The sequence below is a fragment of the Sceloporus undulatus genome, chromosome 3 (assembly GCF_019175285.1).
Source record: "Sceloporus undulatus isolate JIND9_A2432 ecotype Alabama chromosome 3, SceUnd_v1.1, whole genome shotgun sequence".
Taxonomy (NCBI): Eukaryota; Metazoa; Chordata; class Lepidosauria; order Squamata; family Phrynosomatidae; genus Sceloporus; species Sceloporus undulatus.
In genome coordinates, this window is record NC_056524.1 from 140,817,517 (window position 1) to 140,838,235 (window position 20,719).

At 39.5% G+C, this 20,719-nt stretch overlaps 1 protein-coding gene across 7 annotated transcripts in view; it reads right to left on the reverse strand.

Moving 5' to 3' along the window:
• Nucleotides 1-20,719, reverse strand: part of ENOX1 (ecto-NOX disulfide-thiol exchanger 1) — a 359,770-nt gene that overhangs the window by 152,405 nt on the left and 186,646 nt on the right. For all 7 annotated transcript variants that reach the window (XM_042460210.1, XM_042460212.1, XM_042460215.1 and 4 more), the window contains 3 exons: nucleotides 13,073-13,246; nucleotides 10,951-11,157; nucleotides 6,735-6,968 (listed from right to left, as the gene is read on the reverse strand). In XM_042460210.1, the coding sequence (XP_042316144.1) occupies nucleotides 6,735-6,968; nucleotides 10,951-11,157; nucleotides 13,073-13,246 (615 nt within the window). The remainder of the gene's footprint in view (nucleotides 1-6,734; nucleotides 6,969-10,950; nucleotides 11,158-13,072; nucleotides 13,247-20,719) is intronic.

Below are 20,719 nucleotides of genomic sequence, written 5' to 3' on the forward strand. Positions count from 1 at the left end.
TTTGCTCCGCGCGGGAGCCGCAGCAGCCAAACCGCGCGGCTGCCGCGCGGAGCAAAAAAGAAGCTCCATTTCGGAGCTTCTTTTTGCGGCGCCTCAATGACGTCGCAAGGCGCCTGCCGCGGACTCGCGACGTCATAGGCGCCGCGACACGTCTGGACGCTGTGCGTCCAGTACGTAAAGATGGCGGCGCCCATGTAGAAGGGGCGCCGCCATCTTGTACGTATACAATACGTACTAGGGTTAGGGGGGTGCGGAAGCACCGCCCCTTCCTAACCCTAGTACGTATTGTATACGTACTAAATGGCGGTGTGTATCCCGCCAATATTCCTGAAAAATAAACAGTTCAATGAAATGTAAAATGTTGCCATTTTTGAGTGAAAAACTTAACTGCGGCAATTACTAGGTTTAAAAATCAGCTGTATTGGATTTGATTACTATTCAAAATGTATTTTCTGATTGCCTAAATGGATGAGAGACATTTATACTAAATCCTAGGTCAGACGCAGATACAGTAAGTCATCAAAGTCTGCAAATCTATTGAAATATTAATGAGTAATTGATGTAATTAATTTGTGCTGATATTTTCTGAGACAGGTAGTTTATCCTGAAAGGCTGCCATGAAGAAGATGGAACAGGCTCATGTTCTGTTGCTCCAGGGACCAGAACTAAAAACAAAGTACAGAGAAGCAGCTATTGACCAAACTTTAGGGAAAACCTTTTAATAGTATGAGTTGTTCTACAATTAAGTAGACAATCTCAGATGGTAGCAGGCTTTCATTTGCAAGATGTTTTGAAGCATGGGCTGAATATTAATCAGCTGTAATGCATACTATAGGCACATTCTGCATTAAAGACCCTGCATCAAGTAGCTTAGCTTACACTTTGTAAACTGCTGAGGGAGTGCTTAAGTGCACTGATAAGTGGTATAGAAATGCTATTGCTATTGTCATTAGGTTAGACTGGATGACCTGTAAAAGGAATTTCAGTTCTTATGATCCTTTAGGCACCAGGCAAAACTTTTTATTCTTCCCAAACCTCTAAGGATTTTAAAATTCTAATTTTGCTGATTTAATAATTGGGGTGTGTTATTCTTGTCTTTATATATATATTCTATTCCTCTAAAGTAAACTACTCTGTGATCATTTTGATGGACAGTATATTGATCATGTAAATACATAAAAAATAAAAAATAAGGTTTGTACATCTGAAACTGTCAAATGTTGACTACATGTGCATACCAGCTGACAAACATTGTCAGTTCTTCACTGTTAGTCCAAAATTGCTGGCTGTCAAATGTTGATGTTCAATATTAAATATTAATACACTGTGCTACTAAGGCTGAAGACTGACATCTCGACTCACAAATGTCTGAACAGACAGCATGTGCAAATAATGCAATACCTACCTCCCATGTAATCGCCCATCCCACTCACAAGATATTTGATACAGACTAACCTGAGCTGCATTTACTGTACTTTCCATATTTTTGTTTTGTTGGATTATATCTTGTGAGCTTCTATGCAATGAGAAAGGATCACAAGACCACTGGTGATCTGCTATAGAATATATGTAGGTATCTTAGAAGAATTACTGGCTGTGATGACCAAGGGATTCTAGGAACTGTACTCCAAAGGGTAACCTTTTCAAGGGTATAAATATAACTTAGGAAGTGCTGAAAACAAATACAGGCTTATCTCAGTTAACAAAACCCCTGACAAAGAAGCTTATTTTTACAAGTCCTTTTCATGCACACCCAGCCCCTCTTTTCTCTTTCTCCACTGTCTATGTGAAAGTTTTTAAAGCAGCATTGGCACTGTGAGATGACTGAGTGCTGGTGAAGAAGGGAAGGAGAAATACAGACTTTCATTTTTGGGTTGCAGAAGTGTATCTGCAGTGAACAACACAGCTGGGAATTCCTGGGATTCTGCTCTAGTTGATCCTACTGTAGCTATGAGGCCTGTCAAGGTAAATAGCTATGGCCTCCAGAATCCCTTTTATGAACAGCAAAACAGAGAGAAAGGAAGATAGGAGATTACCCCAGCTCACTAGCTACCTTCAATGTGTTTGGAAGAATCTTTCAAATTTTCTCTGGCAGGTTCAATATTGTTTTTCTTTTCTTATGCAAGGCTTACCAGACCTGGTTATTTCATTTCACATGAGCATATAGTTTTGAACAAAAAAAGTTTACCGAGGGGCTGTATAGGCTGGCACTTTGTGCCGCCCTGTAGGCATGGTAAGGGCTGAGTGTCTACACGCTCCGAGCCCTTACCATGCCACCCATCCACCATTATGGTGCACACCCATTCATACGGTGTGCGCCAAGATGATGCACATTGTGCGTAGTGCCCAAATGGTGCTGTGTGGAATGGGTGTCATGACGCCATGCTGTAGCACTTATGACGCGCCTTCCAGAAAGCTGCTTGGAGCAGCTTCCTTTTGCTCCCTAGAGGGAGCTGATTGGTATTGCTGCATACGGCTGCAGCGGCACTGGTCAAGGGCAAAGAGGGGTAGCATCCCACTATCCATTTGTATAGCCCCTGAAACATGTCGAACCCCTTTTCTTTTTTGTAGTGCAGGAACCTATCTCAATCGTTTCCATGTTAATTCTGCCTCTGGTACCAAATTTCTTGATAAAGAAGTCTTGCCCAGAAACACTTCTACACTGTTAAAAGCGAGGTAAGCTTGTACGGCAGCCAGATCCACACGACTGGAAATTGAAAGAAATCTCTAGTGTCATGGACTTGAAGAGGTCATGATCTGCACCAGCCAGAATGCTCAGAGGTAACCTGGAGTATCCTGTCTTCATAGTTACCCCAACCTCCCAGTTACCCAGCACTGCGTTTCCATGCCAGGCTGACTGTCTGTAGGGTGTCCTATTGAGCTGTCCAGTATGTCTGCCACTACTGCCAGTCACTTGCTTTGGAGGTCACAACAAGGTGCCCAGTGATGATCACATGGGTGGGTGCCTTTTTCTGACCTCAAAGTGAGTAACTGGTGACAGCAGTGGACATGCTAGGTGGCTCAGCAGTATGCTCATGCAGACAGCCACCCTGGTGTGGAAATGGATGGCTCCAGATTTTTACGGAAGATCCAGAGTAAGAGGTAGATCAGTTTACTTTGTTTTAAGATTGTTATATCCCAGTTCTGGTGCTGAATATCTTGGACGTCTTCTGAACTGTTGACACCAAAGCTGAGGTTTGGGTCATGTGGTATCTGAACAAGATACTGTGCAAACAGAGGGGAAATGGGCCTTTTAGCCCATGCAGACAAAGCCTCAGTCAGCATCTACCAACTCTATTAATGATCTCTCTCTCTCTCTCTCTCTCTCTCTCCCCTTGATCCTGCCAGGAAAAAAAAAACATTTTCCACCTCATTTAAAGAGAAAAGAGGCAAGAAAACTGGGGACTGAGGAAAACAAGAGAGAAATAAGCGAAAAGCCTTTGCATAAGCTGTAGTTTGAAGTGACCCATTTCCATAGTTTAGTTAGACAAAAGACTTTTGCAACACTAAGAGCAAACACTTCTTGTGCTTAGTTAGTAAACTAAAAGTAAAGCAGTGAATCAACTACAAGACTCTTGTATTAGTATTAATACTTTTATCTGGATATTTGCTTACAATGCTAGGAAAGACACCTGTACTGTATAATTAAGAATGAGAACCAGCATGGTCTAGTGATTTGAGTATTGGACTAGGACAATGGGAGACCAAGGTTCAAATCACTGTTTAAACATGGAAACTCACTGGGTGACCTTGGGCAAGTCACACTCTCTCAGCCTCAGAGGAATGCAGTGGAAAAACCCCTATGAATAAATCTTGCCAAGAAAAGCCTGTGAAAACCCTTGGATATTGGAAATGACTTGAAGGCACAAACAATAATTCTACTATAATTTAAAACTTGTGATACCATTGAAATAGACAAGATTCCCAACCCCTGTCTCTTTAAACTGAGGGATTGAGAGTTCTTTCCCATTTCTCAGCCAATCTGTATCTGTTTGGAGGTCCCTTTTATCACCTTCAGATCACTTAAGTTTCCAACTCATGAACTATGATAAAGTTCAAGTAGGCTGAGTTAGCATCAATATGCTGCATAAGCACTCTTAAGTGATGGAATGACAGGTTATTAATATGGGAGAATGAGCAAATTCTTTTTTGTTCTGTTAGGCTATTTATTATATAAAGGCATCAATACAGTCATGAATATAGTCCTTTCAGGGAGGAACATAGACTTTAAAATTCTCGGCACATTACATATATTATATTACAATACAACAGGTAAGACATCATCCATTCATAAAGAAATGCCTATATTTCCTTAACAGGCATTTCTATACCCAATACACAATAGAAAATTGATGTTCACATCTGTGGCTCATGACAGACATTGCTACACACACAGTAGCAAACATTGCTAGCATAACGGGAAATACAGCTAGATAAAACTAAATCTCCAGTCAAGGAAGAAGATAGGAGGAAAAGCAACTCATTTGAAATGTGGTGCTGGAGAAGAGTGCTGAGGATTCGATGGACAGCCAAAAGGACAAACAAATGGGTCCTAGAGCAGATCAACCCAGAAATATCCCTAGAAACCAAAATGACAAGACTTAGACTGTCACATTTTGTACACATCATGAGAAGGCACGAATAGCTGGAAAACATAATAATGTTAGGAAATGTGGTGGGAAATAAAAAAGAGAGGAAGGCCACATGCTAGATGTTTGGACTGTATTAAAGAGACCACGAATATGAATTTGCAGGAGCTGGGCAGAGCAGAAGAGGCAGGGAGGCCTGGAGATGTCACATTCATGGGTTTGCCATGGCTCAAGATTGATGTAAAGGCAGTTAAAAACAACAACAACAAAACTATATCCAGCCCATTTGAGAGCAGAGGCTCCCTGTTATCAGCCTGATTGCAAGAGTTTCATCAGCTAGGAACATTGATATTGGCATTAAAGCTGTCATGGGTAGTTGTCTTCAAGGAGCCCTGGTGGTGCAGTGGTTAAATGCCTGTACTGCAGCCATTCACTCGAAACCACAAGGTTGCGAGTTCAAGACCAGCAAAAGGGCCCAAGCTCGACTCAGGCTTGCATCCTTCCGAGGTCGCTAAAATGAGTACCCAGACTGTTGGGGGCAAATTAGCTTACTTGCTAATTAGCTTACTTGCTGTTCACCGCTATGATCTTTGGAATAGCGGTATATAAATAAAACAAATTATTATTATTATTATTATTATTATTATTATTATTATTATATGTAGAAGGCTGATGTTTGTGGTCAGCCTGCTGTCTGTCTTCTGGTCAAGTTTTATATCCTTCCTATCCACCAATCATCCATTCAGATTAGATCTCTACTACTGATAATGGTATTCCCTTGACATGAATGTCTAGTTGTAACTGACTGTAGGGGACAATGTTCATCTACGTTGCTAAGCCAAAGAGCCAGCATTGTTAGAAGATGATTGAGGTGGTCATGTAGCCAGCATGGCTACACTGAACGCTGTTACCTTTCCACTGAAGTGGTACCTATCTATCTACTTGCATTTGCATGCTTTCTAACTGCTAGGTTGGCAGAAGCTGGGACTAGTGATAGGAGCACATCCCATCATGCAGCACTGGGACCTTGAACTAAGCCACTGCATCCCCTCCACTAGCCAGTGCTTATGTCAACAAAGTTCATTCTCCTCCAACCAGGAAAAGATCTTAGTGGTCCTCTCTGTGACATGACACTCAGTGACCACTTACTTCCTGGCTACCTTCTGTCAGATTGCACCAGCCAGGAAACCTTGAATGCATTAATGAGACAGGTTGATTCTCATTTATCCAGAATTCTGAAATCTGAAATATTACAAAATCCAAAACTGTCCACATGGATGGCTGAGATAGTGACACCTTTGCTTTCTGATGGTTCAGTGTACACAAACTTTGTTTCATGCCCCAAATTATTAAAAATATTGTCTATAAAATTACCTTTAGGTAAAGTGTATATGAAAGATAAATGAATTTCATGTTCAGGCTTGGGTCCTATCTCTAAAATATCTCATTATGTATATGCAAATATTTCCAACATCTGACAAATTCCAAAATCCACAATATTTCTGGTCTTAAACATTTTGGATAAGGGAGACTCAACCTGTACTAATAACCTTTTAATATGGTAGCTTTCTCATGTTTATTATAAGTCAATTTGGTGTTTATGTTTCTTTGTCAAGCTTATCCTTTTCTTTTTGTCAGGATGGCTTTATGCCCGTAACTACCCACTGCATACCCTCTTGGTATTATTCATTCATTCATTCATTCATTCATACATACATTTTCATAGTACTTGTATTTTCCAACATATAAAATGACTTTTTAGCCCAGGAAAATCTTCCCCAAAATTGGGGGTCGTCTTATACAAGCATATGAAGTGCAGAGATGCACTTGTCAGAAAGCTATTATTTGTTCCAGTTCTTTTCACATCTTGTCCTATGAATGATAAACCCATGTTTTCACTTCCATAATATTTGGAGACTTCAATAACATCACAAAAAAGTCTCCTTACAGAGATATCCAGCTGAGTAAGAAAAAAAAAAAGGAATATCTAAAACTCAACATTTCGGGTACCTGAACAATAGCCATAACGATAGGCTGGGAAGACAAGTAAGAAAGAAACTTGTCATTGCATATTATCATGGAATATCAATCACCCTTTTGTGGGAAAGTAGTAGCCTTATCAAGAGTCAGAAAATGTTCCATTACCTTTCAATTTTTCAGCCAGCAAAGTTGCTTCATGTTCCGAATAATGCATTATTGCTGGAGGAGATGGAGGCCGCATTCGATCTTCTTCCATTTTGCGCCTGTGACGTTCTTCTCTAGCCAACATCCTTTGCTTACATTCCCATTCATAAAAGTCATCTCTTGCCTGAGCAAAATCAACATGAAGGCGACCGGAATCCTTTTTGTCTGTGCTAGATCCTAATCTCATGCGATAACCTGAAAATAACAAGCAAAAACATGGCAGCTCTTCCACCTTTCTTTGTGGTAACACTTTTAGGGAATTGCTTTAATCAGGTTCTTCCTTCATTCAATAAATCATCATGTCAATGCACTGATATTCATACCTTCTGCTTTGCCTATAAAAACATTGGTTTCTCCAACAAACAAGAAGCCAATCACAAATCCATCCATCTACATTTTGAAAACTCACAGTACCTCAGTTGAACCAAAAGAACAGCTAGTGTCAGACACTTTGGACTCAGTTTTCTCATATTTGAGACCAAATCTCAGATGATGCTGAGAGTGCCCAGGTCTTAAACAAAACTGAAGGACCTTATGATTTGGGGTAACTACAGAAGTTCTGAGAGATTCTTTTCATTCATTTGTGTGACCCACATCTAATAGACCTGGATCACATCTAGAATTCAAAAAATAATTTTCCCCCAGCAAGCCAGGTCCCAGATTCAAAAATTCATGATTTATTGTTCATTCAGGTTTTATGTTCTTCAAAAACAGAACTTAATTGTGGTGCCCCTCAAGGCGCCATCCTATCCCTGATGCTATTTAACATCTATATGAAGTCGCTGGGAGAAATCATCCGTGAATATGTGGCTGGGTGTTAGCAGTACGCTGATGACACCCAAATATATTTCTCCATGTTCCAGTCATCAGCGACAACAACAGATGGCATTTCTCCCCTCAACCAGTGTATGATGGAGTGGCTAAATATCTCAGAAAACTACAGTTCCCAGCATTCCATAGCTTTAAGCCAAGGCAGTTAAAGTGGTGTCTATCTGGATTATTTCTGCAGTGTGGATGCAGGTGTGGTGCATTACTTTTTAACAGTAACTTTCTAATTTCTGGTTAAGTTAGAGGGAACTTGCGTGCAAATATATTTGAGCTGAGTCAGATAAGAAAGCATTCTTGTCTTTCATCTCAAAATCACTGGAAATGTCTGTATCTTTTAAAAATGCCTGAAGAGCTGTGTGTTGAGTCTGTGTTGGAGAACAGAGCTTATCTGCCAGATAGCTGCATGGAGACAAGTAAGGTATTTAGTGCTCAAATCTTACTAGGTTGCATCAGCATAAATAGATTTTAATGCCTATATCAAGACCTCATATGTTATATGTCTTGAGACCTGAGATTGTGGTGGGTTATACATAAAATTAAAATTAAATTAAATTAATTTTTTATCCCGCTTTTTGCCAGGCAATCAAAGCGGCGTACAACAAGCTAAAATATATCCATATAGACATAGTACCTTCCCATTAAAACAACATTAGACAGTATAAGACTAAAACTAATATTTTAAAATCCAACAAAAACCATGGGCAGAGTTCAATAACTAGGGAAGGCTTTTTCGTGGTTGAATATTTTATTCTGGGAAGAGAGCTTTGGTGCCACAACAAGCCACAATTCCCAGGATTCTACAGCATTAAGCCATGACAATTAAAGTGGTGTCAACCTGGATTATTTCTGCAGTGAGGATGAAGACCATGTAGCTCATCAATTTAGTGTGTTGTTTTTTTCACTACTTGGGAGGTGCCATCTAAATAAGTAAGAAATTTGCCTTAAAATGTTTGCAAAGCTCCTTAGAAGTAATAAGAAAAGTAATGATTAAAAGATACTTACTGTATAAAAATGTAATTAGGTTAACCAGTCATTATGTTATTTTACAAAAGGGCTGCTATCACTAGCCCCTAAAGTAACGTATTAACAGACAACAAATGCATTATGTCCAAGCTCTGGAGTGAAGAATTATACAACGAAGGGAAAGTTTAAGCCAGATGTTTCATCATTTCTCCCATGTTAATATGATTCCTATCAAGTTGCAATCTGGAGCATTGAAATGGGTTTGAATAGTCCTGAAGGGACTATTCATAAATATATAGGTGAGGATTGCTAAAATGAAATAGATGGGAATGACTTGTAGCATTGTTAATCCACAACCCTGAATGAAAAATATGGAACCCGTCCTAAAAGATCAAGCCTATGGTGTGATCTACCTTTGTACTGTAACTGACAATAGGGCTAGCTTCTCATGCAGAATGAATATAAATTGTACATTTTATTTTTATGTCTCTTGTCTATTATGGGCTTACAGAATTATGCTCCATTATTTATTGCCAATTCAGAGTGCTTTATGTTTGAAAATATAATAAAGATTATTTAGCAAATACAATAATTCAGTGCAATTAAAACAAGGCACTTCCTTTGCCATCCTAGAGTCTCTAGACAGTGCCCAATATTTGCAACAGAATTTTACAAAAGTCATGCTAAGGAAAATTCTATGAAGAGTTATTTCCTTTATAATACTGATTCCATCATTATGGAAAGGGTAGATTTGAGTAATGTCTTATAACTGGAAACAGAAAAAAATATTAATCATATCCTACCCCTCCCCAAAAAGGGTTTTCGGAAACTTGGAACAGCTGTTTAAGAATAATAATACAGTTGTAAGCATTTTGTGCAGTTTTTGACTGGTATTCACACATTATGAAGAATTTAATGAAATAACCTGTGCTGAAATACTTTTGCATGAGAATTGTGGGGCTTGGACAAAAACAACACTGTTTCCAGACAGTCATGTAGGGTTTTTTTGTGTACAAGTTCCCTGTTTTCTACGCAAAAATTACAATCATATACACATTTCTTACACAGTAAAAAAAAAAACCTCTTGTGCAAAAACCCAACAATCTTATACAAAAGCTAGCCTCATGTTTTTGTTATGAAAAATTACTGTCTTCTGCATAAGATTTTTATTTGCAAGATTGCTGAGTATTTTTGTGTAAATGAAGGCTGTTTTGCACCAAAAACACATATGTGGCTGTGGAAATAGTGTTTCAGAACACACACACAATCCTCATGCAAAAATCGAGGGGGATTATGACACATCATGACAATCAGATGTTGCGGCACGGCCATGTCTTGAAGAGCAATCCATAGTTTTTCATGATCTACACAATCCAAGACTTTGCTATAATCTATAAAGCACAAGTTGATTTTCTTTTGAAATTATTTGTTGTGCTCCATTATCCAATATATGTTTGTTATATGATCCCTAGTGCCTCTTCCTTTCCAGAATCCAAAATGTGTAAAACATAGAAAATCCATCAGCACATGAACACACAATCCCATCACTGTTTTGTACTTATACCTATTTCAGTTATATCATGAGACACTTTGAATCCCAGTTCTGGGAGAAATGAAGAATAAAACTCTAGATAAATCTACCAAAATCTAATTAAGTTTCGGTCTGTCTGGTTTTTTTTTTTTTACTAGCATGAGACAAAAACACTTGGACAGATTTTCACCTATTTTAGAATACATGTTTTGGATGATCTGCTAGAATATAGACTACATGGCATACACAGAAATTCACAAAGGGGTATCCCTGGGGAGCACCTCAACAATTTTTTCATTGGAATGTCTTCATATTTGGAAGATATTTTAAGATGGCCTCATTTAAAATATAAGCTATTGAATGTACAGAAAATTCATTGTGGGATTCTTTTTCATCCATACAGAGTAATGTATTTGGCAGATATTAGCGTGGTGTAGTGGTTCAGTGTGTTAATAAACCCATATAAAATAAAGGCACCTCAATAGCATTAAAGCTGGGACCATATCTACTAAATTATTACAGAGTGTCAGAAAGTGACATTAAAGCATGCAAGCCAGTCTTAGTGGAAAGAAAGGTGACTATCACCTTGCAGTTTCTACCCCATGCTGATACAAAAGGCTCTTGTAATACCTTTGAGACTAACTGAGAGAAGGAAATTGGTAGAATAGCCTTCATAGACTTAAGTCTACTACATTAGATGCAACATCCCTTTGCATACCAATCCAGACTATGTCTCTGAGTTCTATCCCATGTTGAGACAGAGACAAAAAAAAGTAAGAGCACATTCACATCACAAAACACCAATGCGAAAATGAAACAAAACAAAGGAAATCTATTAAAGAATGTGATAAGTACCAGAAAGATAAATTGCTTTATCAACCATGAACTCTTCTGAAAATCGAATATGACAAAAATTCTTCTTGCTTTTCCGGATTGCTGTGATGTCCCCACACTGGTCAAAAACTTCCTGAATAATTTCCTCAGTGGCATTTTCTGGTAATCCTCCAACAAACACAGTTTTACACCCAGGAGGTCTCTCTCTTGTTGAAGGTGGTGGAAGATCTAAGGGAAAAAAATAAATAAAGATAAGGTGGGATGTTGTGCTGGCATTGACCTTGCTTTTAAAAAAAAATCCTAAAAGAAAAGAAAGTATTAAATAAAATAAATCAATTAAATAAAAATAATAATAACTTATAAAATTGAATAGACACGTATAATCACATCAAGATCTTATTAAACCTAGGGTCACTGGGACAAGTTAGTTCTAATTACTTTAAGTTCCACAGATTCGAGTAGATCTGCTTTAACTAAATTAAATTCAATCTGGTGAATTAAATTTGCATTTTAGTATTAAAAATATTAAACAGCTGACACTACAGATTTCTGCCACTGCAGCCATTAAAACAGTAACTTTCCTTGCACTGTTAATTATAGAACATCTCCAACCAGAGCATTTCTTTTTCAAGAAATACAAAGAATGTATTATCATCACATACAAACCCACATCTCATAAAATTCTCTTTATCATTGGCTGCATCTGCATTGCAGAAAGAATCAAGTTTGGCACCATTTTCGTTGCCATGGCTCAGTGCTATGGAATTCTGGGAATTGCAGTTTGTTGTGGCACCAGAGCTCCCTGACAGAAAAGGTTAAATCTCTCACAAAACTACACTTCCCAGAATTCCATACCATGGGGTCATAGCAGTTAAAGTGGTACCAAACTAGATAATTGCTGCAGTACAGATGTAGCCATTGCTATTTACGAATCTATCAATTTTTATTTGTGGCAATCCAATAAAGGAAAGACCTCCAAGACAACCTGTTATTAACAGCTAAGGTTTGGGCAATTTCAGGATTTCCTTGAGTCAATCCACCTATGTTGTCATCGACTTTTCCCCCCTACTGTCTTCAAATGTAGGTAGCTTAATTGCTTTTTCCAATGTCATCTCATGATATGACCAATAACACACGGTAGCCTCAGTTTGGTCATTTTTCACCATAAACTAGCAAAACTGATACAAAAAAACCCCCACTAATATCCACTACCAGATATATATAGAGAGGTGTAAACTCTACAGAAAGTTCAGGCTTGATTTTACTCCAAGATCCTTTTAGTGGCCATTTTGGCAGACTATGGCATTTTTGCAGACTATGGTATCTGTGGTATTCTCATGCAGCAACACATTTCAAATGATCTGATTTTCTTCATGGTCCACTTTTACAACCATACTGCAATTGGATGATCCTGACTTTAGTATTTAAAGATATATCTTTACATTTGAGAATCTTATCTAGACTGGATTCCCATTCATTAGAAGTTGGTTAACTGGACAGAGTCACACCATCCTCTTCAAACCTCTCCTCTTAAGGTGTGAAGTTTAAACTGACATCTGGGTGCTTGGGCCATATGGAGTGGAGTTTATGTGTTTTCTATGCTCCCCATCCCACTTTTAGTCCTATACAGTTGTCGTTTGAAAATGGCAAATTGCAAATGTCACACTGATTTAAACATATGTACTTATATGTGCGCATACATCCTCCGTACAATGTGTGGCATGTCCATGCATTCCTGCATAACAGAAGGGCCAATTTTTCCTCAGGCACTTCCCTCTCATGCTATTGACCATCTCCGGGTAATCTAATGTCTGTCATTTGCCAATGTTTTAGTCAATGAAAACCAAGTAATCTATACACCTACAGTATTTCTATGTACTTAATGTCACTTAAATGTGTGGGAGCAGCACACAGTGATAATGCCAACAGAAATGTTGGCACTGAATTCTAATTTCTAAAAGATTTCCAAATGACATGCATAGACCTCTGCCCATAACAAAGTTGTGGGATAATTTTCCCAGTGGAAATTTTTCACTGAAGAGATAACTAGAGCACTACAACTACACTTGGTAAAACACAAGAAGGCTTGAACAAGTCCAGTGGCTTTGAATGTACTGTAATTACTTCATTCAGCCTCACTTACTTGGGTTTGGAGGGAAGAGCGTGCAGCTTTTACAGTGAATTATTTCTTTAATGACAGGTATCTCTGTTGCTGGTGGTTGGGGTACTAACCCCATGCCTGGCAACATTGGGTTAATTGGAGTTATTCCAGTCATCATACTGAGGTTTGGATCGAATCCTTGTACACATATTGAATCTGCAAATACAGAACACAAATGTTGGGCCTTTAACACTGAAAATTGTTTTTATTTATTGTTTAACTTGCAGAGATAGCCTTATATTTAAGACATCACCATAGAGTATCGACTATCCCTACAAACACACACATGGAAGCATTGCAGCCAAGCCCTATCTCTGAAAAATTTCAATTCTGCATTAAGATGGAAACATTGTATAACTATGAATATGACTGACTACACAATAGTGCAAAAGTTTGCATAAGAATAACTCCTGCCTCTTTGGGCAACTATTCTCACAGCCACTCTACTTTTTCTATCCATTGAACATAAAAAGAACATCAACAAAATAATATGATAGTTATGGTTGGTACAAATCCAGTGAAAATTCCTCTTGCCCCATTGCAATGTAGACGAGCAGCACAAGATCTGGCTACTGCTCTCATGTAGATCTCATTGATTTCAGTGGCCATAGCTTGGGTGAGGCTCTCACTGGATTTGTCCTTCATTCACAAGCTAATTTACAAAAACACTACCAAAAATTGCCTTGTCACATTACCATGCTTTCCACAAGTTTAGATCAGGTATAGGCAACATAAGGGCTGCATGTATTGAAAGATACATCATCCTGCCATGTTTTCCCATTCAATCCCCAGGTCTGCTGCTGTGTCAATATAATTTCGGTGACACGCTCTCAGTAACAAATTGTCTGAAAACTAGGAGCACATGGAATGCACATATTTGTTTTAAAGCTAAATTATGCTTCCAGAAAGCTTCCAAAACTGTAATTCTGGTATAAAGCAAGGTGCAGGTTCATGATATGACTTGTTTTCAAAGGCAATGGCCACCACTAGCAAAAACAAACAAACAAACAAACACACACACACACCCAAAAAAAGTAAAAGAAAGAAAAACAGGAAAAAGGGGGGAAAGGCACCCACATATTTAGTTACATAACAAAAATCAAGGCATGTTTGTGACTCATGGAAACCAAGAATCACAGGAGATCTGCTGGATCCAATGAAATGTCCACCTAGTCCAGCACTGGCAAATTAAAGGTCTAGTATATCCTTACATGTAATGAAGGATTATAACAGGAATTTGCAAAGTCCATAGGGTTCTTAGCTTTGATCAGCCTTTTTGTCCTATGAACATCCCACCCTACATAATGCCCACAGGCTATACCTTGCCCAAGCTGGTACACATAACAACAGATGGCTACAGGAAATGGCTGGATTGCTACACTAATTCTGTCATCTTGACCCATCTGTGACATGAACCTTTACATCCCAAGTTCTATTTGTAGCACATTTGAATCTTGAGTTGTTTTGGCCCTGATGCTGTCTACCAAGTAATGATGCCAGCCCCACTGACTCAGGCACAGAAGTGTCCCTATATTCATTCATGAAGTACAGAAAGATCTGGGATATCTTGCTTGTGACAGAAACCTCGATGCCGCCACTGTCAAAGGGATGGATGCCCTGCCCGCTGCCATGATATCTCTCCTCAGCTCATAGTCTTTTCATAAAGTTCAGCTCTGAAGACTTACCAGCCGGGAAATAAATTAGACTGAAAGTACTTGCCTGAGCCATTCAGTCATTCTGAACCCAGGTCTCCCTGGTTCACAATTTTGTTTTGACTTCACTTTTTAGTCCAGCAATTGCTACCAGCATATTTTCTGCCAAGATTTCTCTCTCTCTCTCTCTCTCTCTCTCATACACACACACACACACAAGTGCGCGCACACACAAAGTTCAAAGATAAAACAGATGTTTGCTCTATAGCACCAAAAATCACAAGACTATGAAATATAAGCAGCAGATGTTTTAGAAGAATTCAAAGCCACCTTCATAAGCTCTTTTTTTTTCGAGGTGGGAGCTGAGTAAAAGAAGACTTTTTTGGTTCTTGCAACACAATAAACTATTTTGAGAGAACAATCCCTTTGTTGGTACAACTCCACTGCTATTTGATAGCATCAATTATTCAGAAGCAAGTAGAGTTATTTGGGTGTTCCCACAAGTTTGTTGTACAGCTTTTGGATAACAGCTCAGCAATATTTAATGATAACAAGTACAATCAAGGGTTTTGCAGTTTGGGAGTTGTAGCTGAACTATTAAGGAGAAGAAAAGGGGAGGGGAAGCCTATGCCTTTTTTTAATGCAGCCATATGACAGTGCTGAGTTCTAGAAAACCACATCCAGGTTTAACCCTAAACTCCTATGTTGTATTAAGTCAGAAAAGTGTGTGAAAACATTCTGGAAGGGGGATTGCTTCTATGTATGTACACAATTAAAAAACAATATCTGTTTTGAACAAAATAGGGTATGTGAGACTCCTGGGATCCTGAAAAACACACATCTTTGCTTACTGCTTCAGATTGTACTAAAACGATTGCAAAGCTGCAGTGAATTCTCACCTCTGCCAGTTTTTCTTTGCAATTTGCAATAAATAAAGCAAAGGTTTCAGTGTAAATTACCACGAACGCATTCATTGTGGGACAAAAACTCTCAACTTCATAAATATACCAAAGAGGTCTGAACTGGTGGTGATTAACTGGGAATGAGATCTTGGAGTTCATGGCTCACTGCAAATAGCAACTCAGTGCAGCAGAAGAAAAAAATCCATGTGAGGAATTATTAGCAATGAAAGGGAGAGTAAAAAAAGAAAAGGAAAAATAAAAATGCTGGTATTTGTAATGGCTCTTATATAAATCTATGGTTCAGTATACCATGTGGACCAGGGGTAGGCAACCTGCGGCCCGCGGGCCAGATGCGGCCCGGCGAGGCCTTGGGACCGGCCCCAGCCCGGTCCTGCCGCCGATTGCCGCTGGGGCCTTTGGCGTCTCGCACAAGGGGCATGGTGGGGCAATTGTCTATAGACGCCTCAGAAACATGCATTTATATTAACATTTTTAAAAAAATCAGCAAATTTTTTCGCATGACCTTCATTTTTTATTTAAAAAGTGCCCTCCATTAGAAAATTTTGTCCTACATTTGTCCCAGTTTATTTATTTATTTAATTTTTTATAATTTATTTAATTATTTATTTTTTGGCTTCGGCCCCCCCAGTTGTCTGAGGGACAGCAACCCGGCCCCTGGCTCAAAAGGGTTGCCTACCCCTGATGTGGACAGTGAAACTGGGAGTCTTCTTCAAATGTTCCATAATTCATGTGATTAGAAATTGCAATGAAAGAAAATGGTATCCTGTTACCCCTAATGCCACAGGTGTCCAGGCAATGAGGGGCTATTTACCAAGAAAGGAACGGGCCCATGTCCCCATGAGCCTGAGCTTTGATTGTTCAGGATTCACATTCATGATGTTCAGCAGGCTTTCCCTCTGCAAGCATGGTCCAAAAATAAGAACAATGTGGTGCTGGACCCAGCAAGGAAATGTGGCTGGCCCCACATTCTCCCTACAAGCAACATCACACCTGAATATGTCTGAATAAGACCTTGTGTCTCAAAAAGAACAGCAAACGTATGAGGAATGTCAACCAAAATCAGCAAGCTATTGAAACACATTTCCTAGGAGGAAAAGATGTGGCGTGTAAGTTTTCAGTTTAGAATACAAAACAACAAACCCTCTCTACCCTGCTTCATCTATTATACACACGGAGGTTTGCCACACAATTAAGCAGATGTCAGGCTGCATCATGCATCTCCCCAACCCTGCCGAGGACATCTGTGCATCAAGAGAAGACATCTGAAGAAAGGAATGATATGCACAATAGAGTTTTATGCACATATGCTTACTTCTTTAGATGTTTACCTTTAACAAATGGATATTAGAGCTGAAGGGGCACATGACATTAGAACAGGTCAGGAGATCAGCTCCATGTCTCATTATTGTTCCCATTAATCATTTGGATCCTCTATACACATACAGCAGATGACTGTAATATCATGTGCAGAAAGTGAATAGAGAGAATTGGCCTTGCTCTCATAACACTACAACTTGGAGTCATCCAACAAAACAAGTTAACAGTAGATTCAGGACAGGTAAAAAGAAAACACATAATTACAAACCACATAATCAAGATATAAAATACAATGGCATAAGACACAGTGACAGCTTGTGGCTCAGCTGGCTTAAAAAGATTTGGCAGCTTAGATGACTGCATCTTTCAGTGGTCAATAACTAAATGGGAGTTAAAAGGCAGGGAATTTCTGAATGCTGCTATCAGGAGGACAAAGAGCAATGACCTTCATGCCCTGCTGTCCTATTTTGGGGAAAGCCTGGGTGTATTTCATTGACACTGTTGCTATTATGTTCGTCTGCAAAACCGACAATCTTGTGAAGAATGAGAAGCAAACAAAACTTTTTTTCTTTTTTGCCAGGATGAGGAGAAACCGGTTTTGGTTCTGCATTTCAACTCTGGCTGATTTTTGATAAAATCAACCACTGTGTTTTTCAGTCAGAATCACTATGAAGAATGGTCAGCTTCTCCAGCTGTTTCATCCATTCACTCAGCACAGTGACTTCCAACACTTCAAGTAAATGTTGACTAGGTGAGGGTGCAGAGAAGAGATGAAAAGGATAGGATGGCAGCGGGAAGGAGATAAGATGTATAACTACTTTCCAGGTCCTACGTGGCTAATCATCATCACCACACCACCATAATCATCACCAACATAGCATGACCTGTCCAAATGCCGAAAGGCTCATACTCTCACTAACAAGGGGCTCCCTGAGGTTGAGTATACAGTATATGGGATGTATACCAATCTTCAGCTCTATAGCCATTTACATTTTCTTGAACTTGTATCCCTCTGGTTGCTGATGTTCAATGACACTTGAAGAGCTACCCAGTTTCCATCCTGATCTAAGGCCTCAGTAGCTGAGAAAAAAGCAATTCTGGAGGGAGGGGGGTTGCAGATGAAACTTTTATGGGATAATCACACTTTTATGAGATATCCCACCTTTTCCCTCAAAAAAGGGATTCAAAGCAGTTCACAATTTTAAAAACCCAAACAATTAAAAACATACAAAAAGAAAGCATCAAAATAGAATTAACTGGTTTAAAGTATTAAAACAATTCAAAGTTCAGTAAAAGAATATATACAATTTAAAAGATTTAAAAAATTCACAAAACAGTTTAGTTAAAACAATAGAGTATGCCCTAGCCTCTTCTGTAAAAAGTATTCTGTTTAAAAAGCCTGCCTGAATATTAAGGTTTTTGCCTGCTAGCAGAAGGACAGCAAGAAGGGGGACGTTCTGGCTTCTGGCCACCAACCGTGTACCCACCAACCTTCTTGTACCCACCAACCGTGCTTGTGATGGTGGTGGCACTAAGAGAAGGACCTCTCCTGAATATCTCAGAGTCCGAGTCTGCTCATAGAGGGAGATAGGGTCTTCAAATAGGCCAACCTGAGCCATATACGGCTTTATAGTTCATCACCAGTGCTTTTAATTCTGCCCAAAAACAAACTAACAGCCAGTGAAGCTGTTTCAATGAAGGTATATTATGGTTCCTATAACTTGTTCTAATTAACAGTCTGACTGCTGCTCTTTGGACCAGTTGGAGTTCCTGAACCCTCTTCAAAGGCAGCCCCAAGTAGAGCATGCTACAGTGGTTCAAACAGGATGTAACTAAGGAATGCACCACTTTGGCGAGATCTGGCATCTTAAGGCACAAGCACAGCTGGCGCACAAGCTTCAAATGTACAAAAGCACTCCTGGCAGAAACCTCGACCTCCAGGTTCAAAGCTGAGTGTGGGAATACACCCAAACTACAAACCTTGTCTTCAGGGGGAGTGTAACATCATCTAACACAGACTGAATCCTTATTCCCTGATCTGCCCTCCAACTAACCAGGTGCACCTCTGTCTTGTCTGGATTAAGTTTCAATTTCATAGAATCATAGAGTTGGAAGGGACCACAAGGGCCATCCAGTCCAAACCTCTGCCATGCAGGAACTCAAAGCACGCCCCCAACAGATGGTCATCCAGCCTCTGTTTAAAGACCTCCAAGGAAGGAGACTGACTCTCTGAGAAAGTGTGTTCTACTGTTGAACAGCTTTCACTGTCTGGATATTCCTCCTAATGTTGAGGTGGAATCTCTTTTCCTGTAGCAATTTGTTTGCTTGTTGGTCCAAGACGGTCTGCTTGGATGGGATGGAAAGGAGTAGTAGAGACAGGTGTCATCCATATATTGATACCACCTCTGTCTTCTCTGGATTAAGTTTCAATTTGTTTGCTCTCATCCAGGCCATTACTAATACTAGATACTGGTTTTGGTCCAAGACAGTCTCCTTGGATTAGATGGAAAAAGTAGTAGAGATGAGTGTCATCCATATAATGAGGCCACTACAGCACGATCTCCCCCAGTGGTTTCATGTATATGTTAAATAGCATGGGGGACAAAAAAGAACCTTAAGAGACCCCAGGAGGTTGAACATGTGCCTCCAAGCACAATCTTCTGGTTTCACTCCTCCAGGAAGGAATGAAGCCATTGTAAATCAGTGCTTCCAAGTCCCTTATCAGTGAAGCAACCCAGAAGGATACCATGGTCAATGGTACTGTTAGCCAGTGAGAGGTCCAGCAGAACTAATAGGGACACACATACCCTGTCCAGTTCTGTGTGTAGGTCATCCACCATGGTGACCCAAGCAGTCTCTGCTCCAGATCTAGGCCTGAAACTAGACTAAAATAGATCTAGACATCCATTTCATACAGAAACCCAGAGTTGCAAGGCCAACACACACTCCAATACCTTGCCCAAAAATGGTAGGTTGGACACTGACCGATAATTATCCAGCATAATATTCCACTGTCGAACAGCTCTTCCTGTCAGGAAATGCTTCCTAATGTTGAGATGTGATTGCTTTTTCTACAGTTTGAGGAGTTTGGAGAGTGGGGGTCTGTGGCAATTAAGAGTCCAGCTCCAGTCCTTCAGGTAGACTCATGCAATGTGAGACTGATGCTTATCCAGTTACAGGAATGATGCTGGATGCATTTCTCCTGCTGCTCCCACCCTCCACTCACCAGAAAATACTGTGGATTTTATGAGAGTGGGAGAGCATTATGTGCTATAATTCCACATGATAGAACTTTGTGGTATGTCTTTCTGATCTAGAATCTGTTAACTTTTAATGCTGTGAAAGGGTAGTTCCCTATTTAACCTGGCAATCCTATGTAAATCCAAATTAGCCACTTAAAATTAATTACATGCATGAATAAAATAAATGCATATGTAATTGGGGAAAAGAGAACCTGTTCTGTGGTCACTCAAGATCCACAGGATCACAGTATGATTTTAAGTGGCTGGGGACTCCATAGTAAGACACAGACCAAGCAACTATGTATATACTGTTTATGGATATGTGTATGAACCAGCACAAATTAGAGTTAATTCTGACTACAACTACGTGCTGACAACTGAGTTAGCAGCATGGTTCTGTTTTTGTTTTACTTGAAAATATACAAGAGTGCAAAATGCATGCTACATATAATTTAGCCTAGATTTAGCACCTTTGAGACTCACTGGTGTCAAAGC